The sequence below is a fragment of the Homalodisca vitripennis genome, chromosome 4 (assembly GCF_021130785.1).
Source record: "Homalodisca vitripennis isolate AUS2020 chromosome 4, UT_GWSS_2.1, whole genome shotgun sequence".
Classification (NCBI taxonomy): domain Eukaryota; kingdom Metazoa; phylum Arthropoda; class Insecta; order Hemiptera; family Cicadellidae; genus Homalodisca; species Homalodisca vitripennis.
The window spans coordinates 181166377-181194012 of record NC_060210.1 but is presented as its reverse complement, the minus strand read 5'-3'; the positions used below and the strand labels follow the sequence as shown (position 1 = coordinate 181194012).

Genomic DNA, 27636 nt, shown 5'->3' with positions numbered 1-27636 from the left:
ATGGCTGCCCTTTGACTTTTACTGTCCCGACAATTGCCTTCCTTTTCTCTTTGTTTCAGATAATGCGCTGTGATACTACAGGTAATGTTGACATTGATTTCCTCGTCAGTGTTGCACTCATCAGTTCAGGAGTGACATGCTGTTTGTGCTCGTCTCCTATGTAGTGATATCATGAAAGTTCATTTTCTCAGATAGGCTAATCAACTACACGAATGAAAGTATAATAAAACGGTAAAAGATGGTTTAACTGTAATCAACTGGTGTTAAATGAGAAGAAAACTCGACAAATTTGTTTTACTTTAAAGAAAATTGGTGCTACATCCACTTGTAATGCTGATTTTTGTCAGTGTGTAAAGCTGTTGGGCATATAATTGGATTGTAATCTGTCTTGGGCTGATCATATTAATTATGTGTCTGGAAGGCTAAGTAGAGTAGTATTTTTGTCGAGCTAGCTTAAGAAAAATGTACCCAAAAAACGTATCTGAGACATGCCTATTCTGGTTCTTTCAATAGTATTGTACTCTATGGTTTGCAGCTATCTCGTTTTCAATTTTAAAATTTTATGTTATGTTATTCTTTGCCTTGTTATTGTTTTTAATAAGGCTTAGTTGTTAGGTGATGTATTCAAACTAGTCCTATCTTTTATTATTCTTTTTCTTTTTTTGTGTTTCATTGTTGCCTTTGTTAAATGTTGTTACTATTGGCCACTAAACATATTGGCCACTAAACAAAAAATTTAATTGTAGTTTCCTTTGGTTACTGATTGAATTGTGACAATAATGTAAGTAATGAACCTGGAGATATAATTACCAACCATGGCCAACTAATAAAGATTCTGATTCTCCACTCTGTACTTCATGTACCAATCAGGTATCACTTAATTATACATTTCAGTGACAGTCAATTGCCACACAATTAAAATTATACATTTTTTTATTCATTGGGGTTTTTGATGCCTGAAGAAGAGGATGTCAATCTTCAAAATGTAGTGTTATACTCTCTTTCACTTAACCTTTACATAAGTTGTTTCTGGCTTAACAACGTAGATATAAAGTTTTTATAATTTACAGTTTTTGGTTATACAAGAGGTTGTACAGAAAATAAGTTGTTGAGGCATCTTGGATGGGGGTGGACTGGTGTTTAAAATGGCCACCACAAACAACTCTCCCATCAACATTATCAGATTTCTTTTGGTATACAAATGCAACCAGTGGAAATTCATCCAGAATTGTGTTCTCTGTATGGAGAAGACATGAGTTAAAAATGACTATACTGTAGTTAAAAAATGGTGTCCATTGTTTCATGAAGAACAAACTAAAGTTCACAACGAAAAGTGGCCAACCACCTGCAATTACTGATGATGCCAAACAACTCAATGATAATGTTAAGGAAAATCAAAAGCTTACAATCACAGATATCTCAAAAAATTTTCCACAGCTATAAAAACTCTGTGTCAAGTTGAACATTGTGACTGAGAAACTTGGATATCATAAATTTTGTGCCCTATGTGCACCCAAACTCTTGACTATGAACTCAAATGAAAGAGAATGGGACGTCTTAAGTTTCTTACCTTTTCATTAATACTTCCAACTAATATAAAAGAATAAAAATATACATTTTTAGCTGACTTCTAATGATTCTCAAGGATACACAAATTTTTTAAACTGTTTCTTCATGAGCCCTTTCTACAAAATTTTATTTATTTACAATCACACATCAATCAATCAATAATTCTTTATTCATTAGTTGTACAAAACGGTATATCGAATAGTGTCATACATTACTTATATATATATAAAAGTACTAAACATACTCAAGTTCCTCTATTGAATACAAAACTAAATCTATCAAATAGTTTTTTAGTTTTCTTTTAAATTTGTTAATATTATTTTCCATCTTTATGCTTTGAGGAATATTTTTCAGAAATCTTTTCCCGATATACATAGTTTTTTTCGTGTACATTTCAAGTCTATTATGATCACTGATGATTTCATTCTTATGGCGTGTGTTATATTCGTGCACATTATTTTCTACGTTAATTTGTTGGCCATGATTGAATTTAAAATATAGGATGGTTTCATATATATAAAGTCCAAAAACTGTTATTATTTTTAATTCTTTAAAGCAATTTCTAACAGATTCTGAGAATTTAAGCTTAATTATACTTCTAATGGCTTGTTTTTGCACCTTTAAAATGACAGTTAGGTTTTTCTTAGTTGTGGCACCAAATATGGCTATGCCATAAGCAATGTGTGAATGTATATGAGCGTAATAAATCTGTTTTAGCACTTCAGTAGTACCTAAACAAGACATTTGCCTAATTGCATATAAGCCAGAACTAATTTTACCAAGCACAAATTTAATGTGCTCATCCCAGCTCAAGTGACAATCCATGATCAATCCGAGAAATTTAATTTTTTATGCATTTTCAATCTCTGAATCGTCTATAAAAATATCAAAGTCATAATCATTATTATTTTGTTTAGTTTTAAAATTAATGAATTTAGTTTTCTCATAATTTAAATTAAGTTTTTTGTTGTTAAAAAATTGTTGTAGATTAACCAATTCAATTGCTGAGATGAATTCAACTTCTTCTTTCGAAATTGCAGAAACCTTTAGATTTGTATCATCTGCAAATAAACACAACGTACTGTTTGCAGTATAAGATAGTTTGCTTTCAATATTCCTCAAATAGCATAAGAAAAGAAGAGGTTCAAGATTTGACCCTTGTGGGACTCCAATTACACTTTGCTCTAATTTAGATTTAAACCTTGTTAAATAAAAGTTCTATTTGTCGACTTATGAGCTATTTCAACAAACTGTTTCCTACCCGTCAAATATGATTTGAACCAATTCAGTGCAATACCTCTAACTCCAATATCATATAATATTGATAATAAAAGATGGTGATCAACACATACTGGTACACGCGCACTCATGCACACACATACACATAAAAAATAAGTGGCCCAAAACTCTACAAAAAATGTAATTATGTTAAAATTCTATCTCTACATAAATAATTACTAAATAAAAAATTCAAACACTATTATTTACAATATTCTGTAACTGTTACAGGCTACAGTAAAAAAATTACAATTAAAATATAAAATGCAAATTACTAACCATCATCAAACATATCGGAAGCAATATAAGCCTCTGCTCTGTCACACAGAACAGCAGGATCTTTGTGTATTGCCAATGCTGCTCCACAGTACTGGAGACTGGAAGTGATCTGATCACTCTGTAAGTAGCAGTGACAAAGTTTCTCCTTGGCCACATACTGTATCATCTGCACCTGGTCCTCACTCTTGAGCAACTGTACAATTTCATCATAAACAATAAATTATAAACCATTAACAAACGTATCAAAAGAAATATATACCTCTGCTATCTTACAAGGAATGACTATATATTTATTTATAATCAATGTTTTCTCAAAGAGCAGGTCAAGGAAGGTACTGATCAGTCTGCACCACCATGGAAACGAGGTTAAGTAAAAGGTTTATGAGATATGTTCCTATCATGTCCAAATGCAGGTCTTAAATGTTAACTTTTCCACCCATAATCTGCAGAATGCAAAAAGTAACTGTGAAATATGAGTTGTCCAGAAAATAATTGTAACTGCTGAGTGGGCAGGGCTAGAGCCGCCATCATGGGGTAAAGATTCCTTCACTCAGTACACATTTAGCTGTAGTAGTGGGTGATCTCCTTGCTTTTCTCACTGTAACTAGTTAAAATGTACGCTGAAATTAAAAACCCCACTACTTGTGAAATGCGTTCAGTGATTGGGTTTTTGTTAGTAAAAACTACAAACCGATTGAAATCCATCCCGTACTTTGTAACGTTGATGGCAGTGGAATAATGTGTGAAAGAACAGTGAGGCAGTGCATTGATTTTTAAAAAATGGCATGATGACCAATGATCATGACGAGGATCATAGTGGTCAGTCTAGCCTGATTACTGGTTGACGAAAATCAATGAAAAAATTCATAAAAATGTAGAGAAGCTTGGTTATCACAATTGTTTATGCCTGTCGGGATTCAAAATTCCTTACAGAAAAATAAAATGCAAAGACTTGCTGCGTTGGTGAATTTCCTAGAAGATTATTATAAACATGGTAATGAATTTCTGAATCGAATCATTAACACTGGTGATGAAACATGGTTGAAGTGTGTTAATTGTAAGACAAAAAGGCTGTGTATGGAGTGGGGACATACACCTTTTTTTCAAAATATCTAGAAAATGTTTCCAAATTGTCAGCCAGTAAGATTGGGGCTACTATTTTCCGAGACAATATGGGTGTGGTTCTGCTTGATTTCCTTGAAATAGACTCGACAACCAATGCAGAAAGGTATTGTGAAACTGCAGAAACTATGGTACACGCTACAAAACAAGTTTCATAAAAAACTAAGCTTAAATAATTTATTTCCTCACAACAACGCCCACAAACAGCCTGACAGCACTTGTATGATTTTGGATGGGAGATAATCATCCATATGGACCAGGTCTACTTCCCAACTGACTACCACCTCGTTCTAGCAATGTAAACCTGACTCCAAATAAAAATGTACTTAGATAGTGATGAACTCTATGTCCTGCATTAACCAGTGGTTAAGATCTCAAGTGGAGGATTTCTTTCAATGTTGGAGTAAAAAATGTACGTAACACTATGATAAATGCATCAATTTGAACAAAAATTCAGTTGAAAAGTAGCCTAAGAGATGTGCCTTTGAAATGTATATAAAACAATTCTTTATTTTTACTTAGCTAGTTTTTTGCATCAAAACTTTTGTTACTTTTGAGATATTTATTATTGTCCTTGTACTTATTATTTTTCTGTATGTATTGTTCTTCAATAAATTATCAAGGTAAGATTCAAGATGTCTTTATTAGTCATTAAGCAACATAACAAGTTATAATTGACTTCATCAAAATATTAGGCGAAGATGAGCTAAAAAAGACTTCAGCACTAGACTTTTTTTCATTAACAGGAACATTGCAAAAGACATGAAAACTTACACAGTTTACTAAGATAATAGACTTGTCATAGAAAAGTAAGTTTTTCTGATTTAAAATGTTTACACAGCTAAGGTGGGAAGTGTTGATTCAAGGTACAGGAAGGTGAACTACAGCAAAATCAATTTTCACATAGAACCAACTGTTCCTACCATGGCTACGTTTTGTGTAAAAAATGTGGTTGCTTCACCGTGCTTTGGGATTGTGTCTAAAACATTTAGTGCACTCAACTGCTCACTTGATGAGACTTTGGGAATACCTCTTCACCTACATTACACTATATTTTGAAGTCTAGGTATCTCTGATGTTAAAACGATGCAAGAATTGAATAGAGATTGTATTAAGCTTCTTCCTCACCATCTTTTTATCCCTTCATATGACATAAGTTCAGGTTTCAGGAGTTAAGTCTGTGACAGCGTCACTAAGAGGAAGGTGAACTGGAGCAAACTTAACATTTATTTTAAAACCTTTACCAGATTTATATTCATAATAATCTTAAAAAATAACTTAGTCACAAGATATGGCTTCCACCATTAATTTTCAAATGGAGTGCAGTTATCCGAGTGGGAGCTCAGACCCACTGCACGTGCAGCTCTCTATTACCTTAGGTCATGAACGTCAATCTACTGTATTGTTTATATTGCAAAATTTCAGTATAGTGTTTACATTGTAATGTCAAGCTAAAACACATGTCCAGTTAATTATTCATTTTGATCAAAGAAACTGCCATGCTTATAAGACCGCTGTGTTATGTGGGCCTCTTCTGCAAGTATGACATGCAGAACATGCATCATACAATAGGCTACTGATACTAACATAAATATGATTAAAACAGTATTTTAGTAATAAAATGTATAGCCATACCTTGAGTGCAGAGTCAATGCAGTTGTCATACCTCTTCTCTTCTATGGCACTATGACAATCACTGATGAGTTTGTCTATTTTCTTCACTTTCTTGTAATGAGGAAAGCAGTCTTTGTGTTCTGGATCCAGTTTCAAACATTCCCTCACCTCTCTATACAATGTAACAATCGCTATGTAAATAAAAGATTATTGGCATATTTTTTATTGCATTTTAAATTAATTTTGTTTATATTATAATATAAAGAACAGATAATGAGTAACATGTTCCAAGTAAAATCAGGTAAAATAATTGTCCTTGAAACAAAAAGACAAATTAATTGTTGGATGATCTAAGATCTAAAATGACAGAGTACATAATCTCTAATAATAATAACATATTAGCTGAGATGAGATAGTCTGAACCAACTGGTAATGCAGCAAGGCCAACTTTAGATAACCAGTAGTGCTATCAGAATGGAGCTTGTTGGCTAAACTGAGGTTTACAATAACATAATATTACCTGAGAGATTCTTGGGCCTGACCCAACTGGTAATGCAGCATGGCCAACTTTAGATAACCAGTAGTTCTATCAGAATGGAGCTTGTTGGCTAAACTGAGGTTTACAATAACATAATATTACCTGAGAGATTCTTGGGCCTGACCCAACTGGTAATGCAGCAAGGCCAACTTTAGATAACCAGTAGTTCTATCAGAATGGAGCTTGTTGGCTAAACTGAGGTTTACAATAACATAATATTACCTGAGAGATTCTTGGGCCTGACCCAACTGGTAATGCAGCATGGCCAACTTTAGATAACCAGTAGTTTTATCAGAGTGGAGTTTGTTGGCTAAACTGAGGTTTACAATAATATAATATTACCTGAGAGATTCTTGGGCCTGACCCAACTGGTAATGCAGCATGGCCAACTTTAGATAACCAGTAGTTCTATCAGAATGGAGCTTGTTGGCTAAAGTGAAGTTTACAATAACATAATATTACCTGAGAGATTCTTGGGCCTGACCCAACTGGTAATGCAGCATGGCCAACTTTAGATAACCAGCAGTGCTGTCAGACTGGAGCTTGTTGGCTGACCTGAGATCTAAAATGGCAGAGGTTGTATCCCCTGTTGCCACATAAGCCATGGAACGCAGTTCTCGCATCTCATATGACCATGGACAGTCCTTAACACACAATTACCTTGTAGTAATAATAACCATTGATCTATGATACATTACATAAATTTAAAATATGCAGAAAGCTTTGAATTGTTCAGAACATGCATTTTTTACTTCTATAATCTATAGACTTTTCCATAATTTTCAATATAATCAATCAATTATATCAATGGCTGAAGAAAGTGAGGAATTTTGTTATCGAGCTGTTCAGTAAAAAGGCAGCCAGTTGTCACAAGAATTCCAGCATTGGTTTCACTTGTCCATGCTAACAAATTTTCACACATAAAAAACTATAAGGTGTGTCCTTAATTTCATTTCACTATTATCTTAATGTACCTCGAATTATTCGATTTCAATATGTTAATGTTTGCTTCATAAAATTTAATATGTGCAAATGTTGAGGTCAGTATTATCTCACCTTCCGCTTAGTGCAGCCAGCATCTGAAATCTGATGATGTCATTGCAGGCTTGACTCCTGGAATCTATCTGATGTGACAGCATCAGATTTCAGACGCTGCACTATTTGGAAGTTGAAATATAAATGGACTCAACATTTGTATTTAATGTGTTATATACTTAAATATGTATCATCTCAACATCACCAAATTTCATCTGTAAGGCTAATTTTATTGACCATTTTAGGACCAGCAGATGATCTATCACCTGCTTTTCTAATACTTTGTTTTTTCTATAACTTGACCGATATACATTTGTATTTAGTATTTTTAGATGGTACCTGCGGCTTCGCATGTAATTTTCAAGTTCTTATAATATTTAGTAAAAGCGCTTAAGATGTAGTAATCATGGTTAAGCATTTAACCTGACTCTTACAGGGTTGCTACAGGAGTCCAATAATGAAATTCCCTGACTTTTCCCTGATTTCCAGACCAAATTTTTCATTTTTCCCTGACTTTTTTCGACGCAATCCCCAGGGTTTTTGGCAATTAATGGGTGGAAAAAAGCGGTGTTGAGGCTAACAGGGTGGCAAATATAAAAAAAGCAAAAAATAAAGTGAACACAGTTTAATACGTACAAAAAGATTGACTTAATGGCAGCAGTAAGTTTATTTGTGTAAAGGGATTTTATATTTTTCCCTGACCAACGTCGAATTTCCCTGACTTTTCCCTGACTTGAGACCGGATTCCCTGACTTTTCCCTGATTTCCAGTCCTGTTTTTTTCCCTGACTTCCCTGATTTCCCTGACCTGTAGCATCCCTGTCTTATATCGTGTTTAGCATGTACAAGCATTTCTGGTTCACATTAATTATATTCCCACCCCATAGAGTCTTCCTTATCACCCCAATTAAAAGATTGTATATGTAGTCAAAACTCTCAATCCGGGTGAAGAAAACATACATACTTACATAGGATTGAGAATCCTATTACGGTCTAGAGAAAATCTTACTGAACTCCTATTTCTGGTATAAGGGGGAAACGCTTATTAAGTTCATACAACATTTCAAAATAATTGTTTATAAGGATTTGCGTTATAAATGTTGTGATGTTTTTAGGACTGTAATCTGGGAAGAATGGATCTTTGAGACTTTATTGTTAATTTCACCATTTTCTCTTAAGGCAATGTTAAAATGCCATATCACAATGTCCAGGAAGCCCACCAGTTTGGAGTACCTCATGTGAAAACATTCACAATTTTGTTTATTAAGGTTGGTTTTATAAGAGTGTTAAATAGGATTTACAATGCATTAGATGCTTTCAATTCGTCACTGGCGCAATCTGTAGTATAACTTTGTCTTTGCTATCTGCACTACTATACTGACCAAGCACTGTATACTTAATATTTTATAAAATTTAAATAAAATGTTTCAGGCACTGTCGAACTTCAGTTGAAAATGTCAACTGCTGTTTAGTATTCATTAAATTTGGTTTATGAAACATAAAAATTACCAATTTTTCCAGATTCCAAAATATTCCAGGTAACTGTTCTAATCTTTCTCTTAATATAAATATCTTAATACAAACTTAAATAAATTTAGTAACATTTAATGATTAGAAAATCTCCTGGTGTTGAACACTCAAACCTTCTTTGACACAGGATATACTTGTAAGAGGACGTTCTTATGAATTTTCAATTAATTTAAAATAGTTTTGTATTGAATTTCTACACAGTAACTAGTCAATATTTAAATGAATCATTACATTAAACAAAATAACCCATTCTTGTGTAATTTAAATCACAAAGTAAGAAATGTTTCCACTGTATCTAAGACTTACTAGGGTGAACAACAGTTATCTGAGCTGAGTTAAGATTGTATCAGCGGTAATATTATTAACCCTCTTCTGCACACCATACTACTTGACTTGGACAACTACTCGCCACTGTGGAACACACAACTTGCACTGCTTTATCATCTTCTACCGTCAAGAGCTACGTTCTTGCGATGATATTTTATGTTATTACAATTATTTCGCTATAATGAGACTCTTAATTTTTCCTGTAACTTTCTGTAATTGTTTTTATAGTAAATTTTGGATAATTGAGCTGAAAACATGCTGGGTCAAGTCGTGCACTTCACGACATTGAAATTGATTTTGAAATATGTTTTGATGGTTACGATTATAGTGATATCTTGTGAATGAAATGATTATAGTGATGATGTTGTCACCGAACAAGATGTGACAACATTGTTCGGAGTGAAAACAGTGATGTTGAGAGTGATTGTTAGTCTGGTGTAGATGACCTTGAGACTGCTTCTGTCCAACCAACAGCTCAGGCTCTGACTGCGCCTGTCTGTCTACCCCCTGCTTGATATTTTATAATAGTGCTGCGAGTCCGCGTTCCAAGTTGGTGTAGTGAATTAATAGCGTTCAGTACCACCGCGAGCCCCTGGAACTATTATGAGCAGGAGAGGGTTAGATGGGGACTGTAATAAATATTACTGTCGCCAACAGGGAATCTATAGTATATTACAATACTAATTTATGAATGGACAAAATGTTTTACCGTATGAATTTATAAACCAGTTACAAGACATAAGAAAATTGTCTCTAAGTATGAATCCTTTCTCTAATTTGGCTATTCTTAATGATGGTGTTAGGTATCAACCTACTGATGTACGAATTGTCATGGTTAAAATTTGATGTTTTGGCCATCCCCCAGATATATAACTGTTTAGCCCGCCTAGTGATTTATTCCCAAAACTGAGGATTTTAAATAATATAAATCTGTTTCAATGCTCATTTATTATGAGACACTTATGAATATGACGAAAGTGCTTAGGAAAAAGCTTCAAGGATTAATTCATCGGTAGCAGATAAATAAAACACTGGCATTGAGAAGTGTATGGCTTGTTACGATAAACGCTCTAATGATCCTAGCAACATCTAGAAATGCCAAGACTTAATTTAATTATTTCAGTACATAAAATTGTATTTTGATGTCTAAGAAATTTACAAAATACACACATAAATGTAATTAAATATTTACAATGACTTTTAGATAGTAGCTAATTCTTAATATGATTGGATGAATGTCAAATCATTTATATCAGACACTCCATTTTGTTTATATCTACAAAATACATATTTATGGCTATAGCAGTGTTTTGGATACTTAATCTCCAAAATTTTTGCTTTTGATAGTGACAAGAAGGTGAGTTTAAGAATGTGAATTGAAGCTTTACATGGAATAATGATGTAGCAAACACTATCCAAATTTGTTGAAACTATAAAATACATTATAGCCAAATAATATTAATATAAGAAACTTACCTCTATAATCATGGTAAGTAAATCAATTGCTTGAGCATGATTCTCATCAGATAAATGCTGTCTTGCACTGTCCACATACCTACTTAAAACATCTATTTTCTGAATTGCTTGTTCTGATTCTTCATTACCATCAACCACATACTGAAAATAATCAAATAATGAGTTGTAAAAATGGCTTAAATCAATTTAGTTTTAATATGCATTACTACACCAGTTCTAGAATTAAATACACACTGAGTCTAGATTATTAGCTAATTTGATAAATGTCCTTGTTGCTACACTAAACATCACTATGGATCTTTGGTACTGCCCGACAGACGTACTAATACTGTAGAAGTCCTTTGTCGGCTTAAGTAGACACCCTCTGGAATTAATGCAGAAAGCAGTCTAGGGAGGGAGTTGGACTGATTGGGTTTTTAGTATTTGTCCGAGTCCCACTCACCAGCAAAATACACTGAAATTTATTGTCATAAAAAAATGAGTTTTTGAACAAAGCTACAGGAAAAACAAAAAGTTTAATACTCAATATCTCACTTTGCTCACACCTTTATGACTTTTACAATAAATTATTCACAATGAAAGATACAGTAAATATATAATATTTTATTAAATAATTAGTTTTGTATGGTGACATTTATATACTACTATCATATATACAAAAACACATTGTATATCCAATGGTAGATTGCGCTGTCCTAAGCTGTTATTTTTACAACTTATACAGCTTTCAGATAACATATCATATCCTCAAACAGTTTTCTACAATAATTAATTTTATTAACGTAAAAAGCAAAGAAATATGTCACAGTGAACAAGAATCACAATACTCTGGAATCATTTAATAAAAACCTCTTGAGTAATGTCAATAATTAGGAAGACAAAACAACTACATCAATATAAACATGTGTTTCTTGATTTGTCTACAATGTTTGCTATTCATTACTTAATCGAAATATACATAATTCAGGAAATTTCTGCAAGATAGATGGGATTTTGACTTGTGTTATAAAGACACCAAATTACAAAATGTAGTCTTAAGTTGACGCATCTACATATAACATCATACCATGTTGAGAGATTAAATTAAAATTCAATATAAATCAGGGAGTAATTGATCAATAACTCTTGATCATGGTCAGATATATAAACAACTGTTGTCTAATACTGACGAACAGGAATTGTGAATAATTTATAAAGTTGTTGATGCTATTTTAAACATTGATAGTTGAAATTAAAAATTACTGATTCTATAGTATATTTTCAAGCCAAATAAACAACTGTATTAAACCCTTACGCTGAGTGCAACAGTGACAGTTTATCGTAACCAGCTGTATTTGCAACAAATGCGGTGCTCTACCAAATTTCGTCCCTAGTGATATGCGAGAAATTCGGTGATGATTTATCGCTATCACCTATTTTAAGCTCCTTACTTTTTATCTCTGTTTCTTTTGATGTGTCAACATAACATCATATATATCTAATAACTTTCCTTTCTGTGATGTTTGGAAAATACATATATCCAATACGGAAAAAAGAAAGGTAACAAATAAATACAAACACAGCGCTACCATGGGACTGACTGTAGTCCAGCATTAGGGGTCAGAGGTTTGCGGTGGATAAACTTTCGGTACGTAACAATGATTTTGTCGATACACAAGGTCGGTCCAGCTGATATTTCATGAAATACTTTCATCTGAACTCTACTCAATTAATTTATCCTTTGGGAAGGGGGGGGAGCAAGCCTAAGAATAGCACACTACTTCAAAGTAATTTGTAGAGATTCAGAGAAATGAACCAGAAAAGACACAACGGCATTGACAAATGTTAGCATAGAAATACGAACAACAATTTAAATATTATTTATAAACCACAGTATTGAAACTTGTAACTGAAATTTTAATAGCAGATATTGATCTCCAGTTCTTGTAAACAACTGTCCGACACTGGTTGCCGCCGCCTATTCTAAACAATAAATGTTTCTCTTGCAGCCCAGTCCTCAGCTCATTCTGTCATTGCTGTGCAACATGTCGGACGCAAACACGCCCTTACTTGTTGTAGCTTACCCACTAATTTCTTCTCCAAAAGGTATCTTATTAGGCCTGGTAAAAATCCAACTGAAATTCTGATGTAATCATAAAACGTATAAGGACCTCTTATCAAACAGTCAAACATATTATATCATTCAACGAACCGAACTATTAACCCTGTTTATAGGATGAATACTGTACATTTTAGGGCTTTGCTATCTATCTAATACACATTTTGTCAAAATATTATTTTCATGAAGAATAAGAGTTGGACAACATTGTCTGGAGATCCGAATTTGTATATTTCATACAATAAACCTGTATGGATCGCAGTCACTACCGATCCTACTGTACATGGAAGATAACAAAATGACATCCTTGTTTCGTTTTGCTTTGTACGATACCATAGTACAGTTGTTCCTGAAGGCAAATGATGAGCTTCCAACTGGCCGATCCTTGGTGTTTAGGAAGGAACACGGAATTTCTCGTTTGTTTTTTCGCAGTGTGCCAACGATCGTTAGACGGTGATTAGACATAAGCTCTTCACAAAGAAGTATAGACGTAAAGAAATTGTCTATAGTTACATTTTGGCCTGATCCTGAAATTGGCTCAATCATACGGTTGACAACCTCCTTGGGAGAGTTATCAACAACAAAAGGCCCGTCAGGTTGTCTTGCAACATAGAGCTCTAAGTTGGATGTGTAAAAAGTCTTTGCACAAACTAATGCATACACTTATAGTCCATATCTTGCTGGTTTTGACTTCATATAGACCCTGAAACCACAACGCCCACGAAATGACTCTTAACATTTCGTCGACAGTAACAAATTCACTAAGCACAAAATTCTTCTGGCAGTTTTCTACAAAGTCATTGAATAAATCTCTGATAGGAGCCATGTTATCAAGAGCCAATCTGTCTTCTCGCGTAAGGATGTCATCAAATCTCATACAGCGAAGTAAAAACTTAAATTGTTTGATTGACATACATCTGAAAAATTCCACTCCAGTACCATCTTTCTCAAAGATCTTCTAAAATAGAGTGGCTGCTTTTCATGACACCAGCCATGTACATCAACCCAATCACTGATTTCATTTCAATTGGTGTATTCGTATTAGCATCCCTTTCTCTAGAAAATTTATATCTATTCTCAGTAATGTATACGTTTGTGTAACCTGTTATGTCATTGATGATATCATCGGTAAAAAATGTTTTCCAGGAATCAAGAGGAGTTTTTGCTTCTTTAGCACAATGAGCTACATACCCCATTCTCATTCTCAATATGTTTCTGCTAGGAGTTCTAGACAGAGCATTTTCATTAGGTTTTAAATCCCAAAGCATATGTCTTCCTTTACTAATGTAAGCTTCTTTCCGATTTCTTCTTGTTACAATATTTTCATTTAGCCTAGCAGTCAATGGGACATTTTCCAAATCATCAAAATCAGTGATTGACAATGAATTATGTGTTGAATTTTCGTTATGAAAAAGGATTTGTTGCTCACCAGATTGCTCCTGCATTTCTTCTTCATTGTCTGATCCAACATCCAAATCTGCATCATCTACTACGTCATCTGCAAAAAGTTCCCCAACAAATCCACCGGTTGGTTTTTGGATATATTCATACTGTTCTTCCCTCTCCACACTGTCCAAAAGTCTGACAAGTCTCTCGTCTTTATTCTCCATTTCACAAAATTCAAATAAAATATATTATAAAACTTAAAAAGAAACCATCTGTTAGATCCGGTCAGAAGGACCAAAAGGTATGTTAGGAGATCCGGCTTGGCGGACCGCAATTATATTCGAAGGACCAATAAAATGTCTAATATTTAAAACTCATGCTTCGATAGCTGAGCAGGTGGAGCCCATACGTTGATTTTCTAAGAATAACTATTAGTCGAATGGGAAAAATAAAAATACGAAATGAGATCACAAAACATAGTATTAGAAAAAGGTACACAATTAAAGCAAAATACAGGTGTTAAAATGATTTTCGTTTTCTATTAAAATGTCCAAAAATGTCCGAATTAGTTGAGGATTTTTAAATCTTGGTTGAGAAGAGAATTGTCTTTAGTTGCAAAGGACCATGATAAGAATGATGAAACACTGTTACCTTGCACCGTCCATTGTCTGACACCTCGACACACATGAAGTTGGGTTGATTGTAGTTCGACCTGGGTTGCTTCCAAGGAACGCTGAGCGGGGGGAGTCCTTGTTGATGGATGAAGATTCCACCATGAAGATTCCACCTTCACTTGACACTGTTTTCGGTTCACTCACGAACGTTGAGACAAAGTTACTTTTGGCTCGTTAACCAAATAATGTCCGGCAAGGGGACTGTTAATTGCCATAGAACGGCTTACGATTCACAAAAGACAAGGCAAGGGGGCACGGCCCGAACTTAGTTAAAGCTGGTGTTGACGTACAACCTAGCGAGACGGAGTCTTTAGAAGAACTGGAGAGATGCCTTGGGGAGCTTTTCTTGTCCGGCGTCTTGGACGCCTGATTGGTCGACAGAAGTCACCTCATACCACGTGACAATCGGACCACTATAGATTTGGAATGCAGGTGGGTGTGTGTGTGTGTGTGTGTGTGTGTACAAAGATAAGTGGAAATAGATGGCTTATAATAAAAATGGTATCGAACAATGGTGGGCAAAGAGCAGTTCTAAATAACATACAATTCTGGTTATTAGTAAAAAACTATATTATGCGTAAAATTTGATTAATTATTATAACTAAATATGAAAACCTAACACCATCACAGGTCACACATTTAGGCGCACACGGATTATTACTCCATAAAAACTAAACACAATAAGGTGCTCACGGAGATTTCGTCCAAGCACTGCAAACACAACATCGGGCGCTCAGGGAGGAATCGTCCAGTCTCGCACGGAAGCAGACCTCATACTGACAGAGGTTAAATTGTCCAATGCATTGTTACGGTTTTTTTTTTAGGGAAGAGGGGTGGCTTGCTGCGGGACAGGAGTAGAACTAATAAAATATACTCCACTACACTAGTGGAGGCAACTCTCAGATGAAGTTCGTGAACATATATCGATCTTCATTCACAATTTCATGATCAACGTCGCATAAAATACAATGTTTTGAGATTAATCAGTTCTTGATTCACGAAGCTGTCAAATTATGTCTTGGTTTTATAAGTTCTTGGAGACAGAAAAACTGCCTTTAAAATTTTCCTGGTTCTCACGAAGATTCCTGGCTATTCCCAGTTGAGTGGTCACTCTGCATGCAGTCTACCAGTACTTTTTTTGTATTTGCATGAATATCAGCTCCCATTGAGTAATGCTGTTGTGTGTCATAGTAATAATAAATGGTATTATCTAACTATTATTGTAGATGGAAGCAGTGACAAATAAAAACCAATTCTGGGTTTTAAAGTTGCTGTAATCTTCTGCAGAGATAAAAAGACGAGATGGAAGTGAGCTCAAACTGAATATGATTTGTAGTAGATATTACCTTAGATAACTTGCATTTTCACAAATAGTATGTAGTTCTATGTTTTATTTTGTATTTTAATTGTAAACAAAAGTGTACAAGGAACATATTTTATTTTTAAGCAGAAACTGATTTCTTCTAACATAAAAATGTTACCTTCTGACAGTAAAAATCTACCATTATTCAATTGAATTACCCCAATTGCAGCTTATTTCCCTTTGGAGTACCCTCAATTACTGTAAAACCTATATTTTGCTAAATAATTAGTTTTATAAAAATAAAAAGTTTACAAGAAGTGGTAAGATGATGTGCCAGTCAACACTAAATGTATTACTGATGGAGGATTAAAATATCATGTTTTAAATATTATGGTTATTTCTAAGATGTCAAGGTGCTCTTGGGACAATGTCCAATGCGGACATACACACAGACAAGAAATCACTCTATAAACTTAATAAATCTAACTTATATCTGTAAACAAATGTTCTCATTACAAACATTGAAAGCATGAGGCATAAAGATTATCCAATTTTCAACAGATCTGCAGTGATGCTGTATTACATTCTGGTTTGTACAGGAGTACCTATGATACGTAATATACAGTCCAAGTCCAGAACCAGGTGTGTATTAGGTATCTTTGTGTCTAAAACTTACAGAAAAATCTGTTAACTTTAAATGTTTAATCATAATATACTTACTATATCAATGAAATCTTGCTTCGCTAAATGTAGATCACCCTGCTTTAAAAACGCATTTGCTCTTTGTTGCTTTGCCTATAACAAAGTTAGAAGAATACTTAGTATGACTAGATAAGGAGGAAAAAATTAAAATTCAAACAATCTTATAAAATATAATTTTGAGAATTCAAAACTTACATAAATTTGAGAACATGATTGCACTTTAATTGTAAATTATTCTGATTTGAAATAATATAATGGTATTGTGTTGTTAATGAGACATATCAAAATTATTCTTTGACCGAGATTCGTCACACTGATAACCTTACAATTTAACCTAGTCACAGAAAGCTTGAATAGCATCTGATGTCAACAGTGAATAGAAAAAACTGAAAATCTCAGACGTGACCAAGAGAGTCATTCTCTAAAGGTTCCTAAAATCTCCCTTACATAACTTTATCTCTAGCTCTCCTCAAGTTCAAATACGTAACTTTTTGCTTTGGATTCATATTTTGAAGGAAACAGGATCTTTCCAGACATTTTTTTAATTGTTCAGTGACACAAAAAAGTGTGTTACTGTTCCTTTGTATCACTGAATGATAAAAAATGACCGGAAAATCTGATTTCCTTCACAATGCTTCCACTGGCAAACAAAGTATTCATATTTATTTTAATGTATGAATCTATTGCAAATTAGCACTAGTATTGTATAAGATATAAAATAGTTATGACAGAAGTCTAGTAACACAAATCTACATTTCTACTATCATCCCACGCTTGTATGATTTCACTAGGATCACAAGGTAATGATCCTAACTAATGAAGGCGTGGGTAAATATATTTTAATTCAGAAAAATTCTTAAGATACGGTGGATAAACTATGTTATTGTTCATAAAAAAATACTTAATTATCTTCAGATGACATTAAAATAATGTATCACAATGTTTTGATATGATAATATTAAAGTGAAATTAATATCGTCTTTTTGGATTTTAATAAGTCTCAGAGAAATCAAGAGGGGGAAGTTTGGGGATTTTTGTAAAATCATAAATGTAAGTTTAACTTTTTTATTATTACTAATTAATTACAACACAGAACATCGAATTACTTATTTAATTGTTTAAATGCATTTTATTATTATTGTTGATCAACACGAATACCTATCTAATGGAGGAAATGTTTTCTCAAATCAAAACCCTCGTCTAGGTAGAAGCAAATACATGAAGACATAGTTGAGCATGTTAATACAAAATCTTATAGATTAAACCTACAACTGCTTTGAGTTCCGTAACTATCTAAATCACAATAATAAATACCATACATTTCTTTTTAATTTCAATACATTAAACTTACTGCTATGAAATCTGGTTTGAGTTCTATAACTTTATCTAAATCAGCAATAGCAGATTTGGCCTTTCCAAGAGCCAGGTACACTGTTCCTCTCTTGAAATATGTTAGGTAGTTATGAGGGTCTCCATCTGTAAAATTACAAGTTACTTTAGAGACAATTACTTTTCAGCCTAAAATGGAAGACGTCAATTTGAGTTGACAGTGATAGAGTAACTTTATTGAAAATATACATACAATATTCAATAAAGAGTGCAAAAATGAAATCATTAAAAGATGAATAATTAAATTTAACCTTATACAATTAATATTTATAAATATAAAACATTAACGAGCAAGAGGTCACACCCACAGCATTTTAACGTACTTTTTGGAATTTGGTAATAATTTTGTGATTGACTTATAATAAGAAGTTTGGGAGCTTGACTTTTCACTTCTTATATATTGTTTCATACGACCTTGACATCTGTTTTGTCTTTTATATACTTTGCTTTTAACCTTCCAGAACTCACATTACGGAAGTTACTTCAGGGTCAAAGTTCATTTCTTAATTTTTCTAAGAAGCCTGGGGTCGGCTATTCTGATCTAGTTGCTTTACGAGCTTCTTTCCTAGAATAATACTTCTCCCTCCTCTGTTTCGTTACGCTGCTTTGTGTTAGCCTGGCAATACTATTTGGGATGCCCTGGAGGTAAGTTCCATGTGCGAGTTTTTATACAGCATGAAACTCGGTGTTTGCTTCCGTGTGTGAGTACCCGTGTCATTAAAATTACAAATGTGTAAGTTTGAATAGTTTTCTTTGCTTCTTTAAAAGGTCATTCAGTGTTTTATTGTACTTGGTAAAATGAACATTTACAATGATCATATATAGCAAGGCTATTAGCCAGTGTTGAAAGGGAAGAGTTTACCGTGATTCAATGACCAGCTGGAACAATTTAAGAGACAGTTATTTTTTGATGAAGGAGGAGACAGTAGAAATATTTATGGGAAAGAAGATAAGGGGAGAGTGCAGATGAAGACCATGGCCAAAATTAAGGAGGGGAAGAATATGGGCAATCAGACAATAAGAATTATGAAGAAATCCCAGCATTTGAAGATTTAAAAAAATATGAAACACTTTGGGATTTGTAACCAGACAAAATAGAATGAGAGAAAGGAACATTTTGAGAATGCATGTCAGACACGTTGATAGAAGAGCTAGAGAATTCACTATTGCTTCAGATGTATGGAATCTTTTCTTTACCAACGAAATGATTGCAGAGCTTGTAGATTGAACACTGATATTTGGATTGAAAAATAAGGAAAACTTTTTGAGGGAAAGAGATTGTAAGGCAACATCTGAGCTGAGAGCGGATTTTGGGTTATTTTATATGGCAGGAGTGATGAAGCATCACTTGAAAATCTAATAGATGTTTATGCAACTGATGGCACAGGAATTGATTTTTCTCTCGTCAAGAAAGCTCAAAGCTCTGAGGTTTGACGACATAACAGGCTTTATTAGTAGAGTACAATGCTGCAAATCCGACCTCAAAGGGTTCACTCTTTAAAAAATTATGATGGTTTACAGTTTGAAACATTTATAATGTAGGTCCTGTTCTAGATGGTTTAATATTCTTGTCTTGGCTCAAGTTGTGAAAGTTAAACTTAGTAAATAACTATAACCAAACAAAATATTTACATGTTTTTTGTAATAGACAGAGAACATGACACAGACTTTGTACATGTTGTAGATTTGAAAAAGTAAAATATGATAATTAAAAAAATTGTTTTTCTTTTTATAAAAAGTAAAGTTTGAACCAACTTTTGATATACCTAATACTTTTGGATATACTTTTTTACTATTTGGCACGAAAGGACATAAAAATTCAATTAACACGTTCGCTACCACCATGTTAAGAAAAGTCGTATACCTACAGACCAGCCGGCTCAAATATGAGCCGCACGGTTTCTTCCCGTGCACCGGCGTCCCAAATATGCGCCGCTTGGGGCACCTCAAATAGACTGACGTCCCATATTTGCGCCGCTGTTTGCATGCCACTATTATTGCCATGAAAAATCACTGGTCTATTTTAGAGGCTTGATACTTTTGTATTGGTCTATGGGGATGTCTGGCTCACATGTGGGACGCTTGGTCTCTGGATATCTTACAAATTACGTCCTATCATGGCCTATCATGCCAACTTGTTATAACCAGTGGCACAATAATTAGACTATGAATATGTGAGCACTTAAATATAATGTAGCGTGGAACATTCTGAATATAAGTGTAAATTTAATAACTTATTTAATAAATGTTCACTTATTTTGTTAAATAGTTATGACATATGGGTTAACACTCATGTATTATGTCTTGTAGAGTAAAAAGAACCCCATTTATGTTTTTGTACCTTGAAATAAAATAAACTTTATTTCTACTCTATTTTCTTATATTCTACTTTTTTAATTTCTAAAATTAAAATTCTTGTAGGCCTATAGCCTAATAAGATATGTATGATAATACATTCAATGAACTTGTATTTATGACTCTGTTGTTTGAGCTTTTGTACCATGAATTAAAATACTATCATAATAAGATATGCATGTTTGATTGAAACTTACCCTAAAACCTACAGTAATTGAGCAAATAAATAGTGGCTCATATATGGGACGCTTGGTCTACGTTAAGATTTTGATGCTATAGACCGAGCGTCCCACATATGCGCCGCCGTAAAAGTTACGCAAATTAGCAATATATCAAATAAGAACAGTACAGACGTACATTTTAGGTTATTTTGTTGAATTACAGCTCAATTCAACAATATTTTATCCTTGGTCTGTGGTTAGTCTCACGCCAATTATTCTCGGTCTGTGTAGAACAACCACATTTTGTAACGTTGGTCTGTTACGGTGACCCGGGCGGCGCAAATATGCGCCGCCTGGTAGCGAACGTGTTAATCTACTGCTATACATTTGATTTGTATAAAAATGTAGTTATATTTCTTTTTGATTATAACACAGTTATCATATTTATAAAATATTGCTTTCTATGTATGAAATTAAAAAAAAGGTATAAAACCATCAGTCCAAAGCCTTTACTTGTACCTGCTACAGTCGTCTGGAGAAAGGCTAAGTGCAAAAAATTGTCAGTCTACAGGAGGAATCATAGTCATAATAGATACTACAGATATAGTCTACATAGAAGAAGAGAGGCACTAAAAAAATTCTAGTCTTCAAAGTGTTAATAAAATTCATATAAAAAAAATTTTTTGTGAGATATGAAAACAATTATTATCATAAAATGTTATTGGCTGCCAACACAGCTACTTCTCCCTGGCAGTTTATTAATGAAAAATGTAAATCAGTCCTTTTAGTTATGCAAAACCCTACTGTCGTCTTTGGCAATATTGTCTTGACAATTTATATAATTATTTAAGATAAAATATCACTCGAACAATTTTAGACAAACTAAAAGGAAAGTAAACAAAGTTGCCACAAATCTTCACACATGGCACAACTAGTCTAAAAACCAACACATTTCCACATTAAAGAACACAGTCACAGTGTTACAAAAAAACAGCAAAACAATTGTAATAATAAACTTTGTAGTTGTTTTCACCAAAGTACACAATAATTATAATGTAGGTAACAATACAAATTCAGTATACACCACACTATATTTGACTAAATGTAAGTTATCAAAAGCAAACTTTATCATATGGTTAGATAACCAGAATAATGTAGTAGAAGGTTAAATATTATCGAAATATGAATAATTGATAACAGTCTACACTAGCATATTTACGTTTTGTATCCTTAATATAGTTACCACCTGCACTCGAGTGGTTACGATCAGTTTTGATTACTTGGAAGTTAGGATTATCCTAAATGACATAGATTAATAGTATACCATACGCACTAAGAAAAAATTTCTCTTAACTAAAAACTTACCTCCCAGAAGACCTAAATACTTTTAGATGGATTTTTCTACCCCTTTTTGAACGTTTGGAGTGTATGTACAGATTTTAATCATTGTTACACTTACCAACTGCAGCATGGTAGTGTGATAGAGCATCTTGTAACTGTCCTTTAGAGAGAAATAGTCTTCCCATTTCTAGATGTTTGTCTATCTCTGCTTGAGGAATAGCTAGTGACTGTTTTACTGAAATCATCAATGAAATTATATAATCTTTTATCATAGTAATCATATAACAATTTTAAAGGAAAAGTTTTCATTATGAGTGAAATTTGCATTTTCTAGTCATAGTCATCAATCTCTATTTACATACTCGTTAAGAACAGTAATTGCATTATATACAATACTAGTAAAAAACATAGAATAATATATAATTATAATATAAAGTTAAAGTAATCAATAATAAAAAAAGTATTATTATCTAATTCTTCTATAACACTGAAGAGCTTTTGTTATAATTTTACCGTTATAACAATATAAAATGTTTAAATAAAATCAAGGTTTATGAAATATTTTATCAAGGTATTAAAAAGACTCCCTAGAGCTAAAATAAATGCTGAATAAAAACATCACTTGTAACTTTTAGAAACACATTGGGTGTCATCTATGTCTAACACCTTTTAGTAAACCGATCACAGGATGTGCATGGGAAACTAAACTGACCTGCAAATTACAACCTTTTTTAAATTATTGGTACTTGGGTATTATACCGAGCACACCCTATTATTTATGAAAATAAGGAAAATAAAGAGAAACTAACCTACCAAACTGAAATACAACTCTTTATTGATGAAAATACAAACTTATAATATTTAAGGATGGTGTGCCACTTTACTGGGTCGACCAGAACTAGACGGTGTCAGGAAGAATTGCGTTGGAATGGATTGCCGTCATGCTCTACCGCCCCAACCACCACATGTACTCAGCTAGGTAAGTATCGAGGCGGTGCCGTGCTGCACCACAATGTCTTTTAGCTGACCCCCACATCCTTTCAACTTGCTGAGTGTTTGCGCCTATCTCCGGGTCCACGAAGTTGTATTTATGGTTTATTGTGTAATGAGTAAACTCAGCGTCCTCTAATTCGCGAGTTATACCCATTCCAGCTATCTGACATGATAGTGCTGCCTGGTTTAATATCTAGATCAATCTGCCCTATTATTGTCTTTAATCTGCGTTTATCTACTCTAACAAGAAATCTCTCACTTGTTTCCCTACACAAACCACCAAACACCTACTGTTGTGGCAATACACATCCAGCATTACTTTGTCGTTTTGTAAATAAACTCTCATTTATTTATACTATTCTGTAATTTCCTCTGATTATGCCCGTGTTTCGTGATTCAACCGAACAAATACACACCTTGCGCATGTAATGGTTCCAGTCAACAACAGTTTTTGACGCCATGTCTAACTCCCGCTCACACCACATCACTGATGTCAGCTCATACGTCCAGCTGTACATGAAACGATCGATATTCCTAGGAAATTCCTAGTAAGTTGAACAAAAAAGAACTGAAAGAAAAATAAAATGAAAAAAGGAGAAATTTTAGGGTTTTCAAAGAGGTAAGGTGACTGTGATAGCATAGAAAGACAAGAAAATTATGTCACTTATACCGACCATTCATTCAACAAAAATGATTGACGTTGAGAAGAATGGTAAAATAAGGAAGCGACCAGAGTGTGTTGTAGCTTACAACGACACAATTGGTGGTGTTGATCGGGTGGATCAGCAACTCTCTGACTACTCAACACCAAGAAAGAGAGGCAAAAAGTATTATAAGAAAATATTTATGCATCTTGTTGATCTGGCCCTATGGAATTCTCTTGTACTGTACAAAAAGTCAGGTGGCTCTCTGAGTCCACTGCTCTATCGCCTTGCTGTAGTTGAAAAATTGATAGAGACCTACCATACTGAGGATATGAGGACCAAATTCGGAAGGCCAAGCAACAGTATGACTCCATTGAGACTTTCTGGGAGACATTTTCCAGAGTACCTACCTGCTACGGAGAAAAAAGCCGATCCTACCCGCCAGTGTGCTCTATGTAGCAGAGGACGTGATGCTAATGGCAAGAAAATAAGACGGGAATCATGCTACTATTGCCCTGACTGTGATGTTGCTTTGTGTGTTTCTCCCTGTTTTCGAGTGTACCACACCGTGTCAGACATATAAATTCAAAGAATAAACTAAAGTAAGTGAGTAATAAATTGGAAATAATATGTTTTCTTTTATACGTTAGATTTTATGTTTATGAAGAAACTCTTTTATTTTCATTATAAGTAGGCATTTTCAATCTAAGATACTGCCTAGTTGCTATTCATAATAACTCATATCTTTGGCCATGTAGTTCAATCTAAACATTTGATACTTTATTAGTTTGTATTACATAAAACTCTTACTTCCATCAGTTAAATGGTCACTGCAACATTTGAGCCTACATGCTAAGTTTACATAACAACCATATTTGTATGTTGTATTTTTATATTCAATACATTCATTTATTCTCTACCAGAATTTCATTATATTCCTTTTGTATAGTTTATTAGATATATCATGAATATAACAACATAATATATGAGATACAATTTATAATAAAATGTGAGTATGTTTGCATGTGCAAAACATTCATTTTATTTATAATATATATACATATACATACGTCCGAGTATACTCGGGTTAATCTTGTATATAGTTTTTAAAATTAAAAAAAAGACATGAAATATGCATGAAAACAATTTTTAATCAATATAAATATTTTTCGCTTGTAAAAAAAATACTATTTCCGATGGTAAAAAAAGTGGATCTAAATATGACCAACTTGGGCAAATAAAGTAGACCGGGAAGCGGTTAATAATGTTAACACTAGTGTTACAGCAAGAAACTAATATTCTACACTAATGCAAAGTTTAAACAAATATCAGGCCTGTGTATTAAACAACTGTTTATTTACCATAAAGGTGAGCAGATTGCCTTAGTGAGACAAGAATCAAGAATCAAGATGTTTATTGTCATCCCACATATACAATGTATTGACATTGTCAAAGGTGTACCTTTGTCTGTAGAAATACAATAACCTACAGACTACAAAGCACATAATTCCTAGGCTTATGCTTACATACTAGATTGCATACGGTAAAGTACAGGTCAGAAATCTAAAAACATTAAATTGTCCATGCTACAACGTAGCATTTCGTCAACAGAGTAAAAGGCCTTTTCTTTGAGCCATTTTAACATAACTGTCTTAAAATGTTTACAGGAATCTTGCATGTTAGTTAACAAAGCTACCAATTTCCAACATAACAAAAGTTTACCAAAGAGTAAAATCCTATAAGTTTGTGTTATTCCTATGGGAGATCAATGAGATTTCAAATGAAGAATATATTTTCAATTTAAATTGTATATTTTTGTAATGGATTATCATAAAAATACTAAGCATTAGTTATTAAACAAATTTTATAAAAACCTAACATCCCAATAGTAACAAGCCAGTTGAGAATGGATCCACATATTTCAAATAATAGGTTTAACCGTCTTACCATTGATTTAATCTGCTTACAGTTAATTTTGAGCATCACCTAATTGGCCATCAGATTTCATTTGAAGTTCACTACGGCAAATGTGCTCCAATCATACATTCTGACCGAGAAATGCTATGGGCCGATTAAATCAGCTTTGCTTATTTTTCGTATTAAGTGGTTATGTTTTACCGATAAACGTAAAATTTGCAAAAAATTATACATAAAGAACTATTCTAAATAGTTACTTTGTGTAAAATTAGAAAATGAATAAATATAAAAGTAATAGATAAATGAAAGATATGAAACAAGCCAAGCTGCACCAGATGTAAAAAGTCAACTGATTACAGTCCAATTTTTTTAACCGTAGACTCGAGCTGGGAGAGCGGTGGTAGGCGAGGGGTGCGGTGCGGGAGGATTGTAAAGGGCTTTCTGCAAATGTACGCTCAAGGTCACGCGCTTGTGACTAGCGGGATAGATGCGAATAGACGGTCGGACCTCTCATCGACTGTCAGTAAAGTTATATACCGTTACACAGAACTCTATGGTATATTTATTGTCCTATATCGACTGCCTGCCTGCCTGCCAGTTCAGTCAGTTCACTTGCCGCGACCTCGACGATCGCTTCGTGAAAATTGCTTAGCCTATAACTTAGTGTGAATTTTATTTTTAACATTTTAAGTTTTGCTTACTGGAGTGTGTGTTTTAGGTTAGTGCGGGCTTCTATATAATGGAAACATTCGTATCGAAGGTAACTTCAGGGAAAAAACTTCACAGTCAGGCAAGAGAAATAATTTGGCGAGTGAGCGTGTTCATGCTTAACGAAACTATTGAGCAAAACCTCATACCGTTAAAGAAAGGTATAGAAAGAACAGCGGCAGCTTGCGGAGTTTCGGTTGGAGTAGTGAAGAAAATTCGTAAAGAGAAGAAAGATCTTGACACCACGGATGATACAACGTGCTCATTTGCTACACCCAAGAGAAAGAAAAGAAGTAAAATCGTCATAGATATTGACGACTTTGACAAATGTGTAATAAGAAGAAAAATTTACAATTTTTACAAATCCGAGCGTTCACTTCCTTCGCTAAAGTTATTAAAAAACACACTCGCAGAAGATTTAAATTTCAAAGGTAGTGTATCAAGTCTTCGAACAATTATTAAAGAATTAGGATTCAAATGGAAAAAAATTGAAAACAACAGAAAAATCTTAATTGAACGGAATGAAATAAGAGCTAAGAGGATTGATTATTTGAAAAAAATAAAAGAAATCAGAAAAGAAAACAAACCAGTCGTATATATGGACGAGTCTTATGTTTTGTCTACTCACGTTACTCGAAAAGGTTGGTGTGATGGTAGCTTAGAGGGTTTCAAAAGTAATGTAAGTAAAGGCGATAGAGCGATTATAGTCCACGCAGGAGGGGACATGGGTTTCATTCGCAATGCATGTCTAGTTTGGAAGGCTGGAACAACCGAAGGTGACTATCACATGCAAATGAACCATGAAAACTTTGTGACTTGGACAAAAACACAGTTAATTCCCAACCTTCCACAAAATTCGGTCGTTGTCATTGACAATGCTTCTTATCACAACGTACAAGTAAATAAAGCTCTAAATTCAAACTCGAAAAAGGCTGATATGACTAAATGGTTGGATGAACATGAAATTGAATACGACTCTTCATTACTAAAACCTGAATTGTACGAACTAATAAAACTCCATAAGGACAGATACAACATTTTTGTTTTTGATAACCTCCTCCATCAATTCGGTCATTCAGTTCTTCGATTACCGCCATACCACCCGGACCTTAATCCAATCGAGATGATTTGGGGAATAGTTAAAAACTTTGTAGCCCAGAAAAATGTTACCAATAAAATAGCCGATACAATTCAGTTG

General features: G+C 33.8%; 1 protein-coding gene across 1 annotated transcript in view; it reads right to left on the bottom strand.

Moving 5' to 3' along the window:
• LOC124360719 (dnaJ homolog subfamily C member 3) overlaps nt 1-22443 on the bottom strand; it is a 33658-nt gene extending 11215 nt beyond the window's left edge. Inside the window, exons 1-7 of the mRNA XM_046814557.1 lie at nt 22295-22443; nt 18282-18406; nt 16949-17023; nt 10768-10908; nt 6863-7044; nt 5884-6034; nt 3127-3319 (exon numbers count right to left, since the gene is read on the bottom strand). Of these exons, the coding sequence (XP_046670513.1) occupies nt 3127-3319; nt 5884-6034; nt 6863-7044; nt 10768-10908; nt 16949-17023; nt 18282-18406; nt 22295-22421 (994 nt within the window). The 5' untranslated portion in view covers nt 22422-22443. The remainder of the gene's footprint in view (nt 1-3126; nt 3320-5883; nt 6035-6862; nt 7045-10767; nt 10909-16948; nt 17024-18281; nt 18407-22294) is intronic.
• Between the last annotated feature and the right edge of the window lie 5193 nt (nt 22444-27636).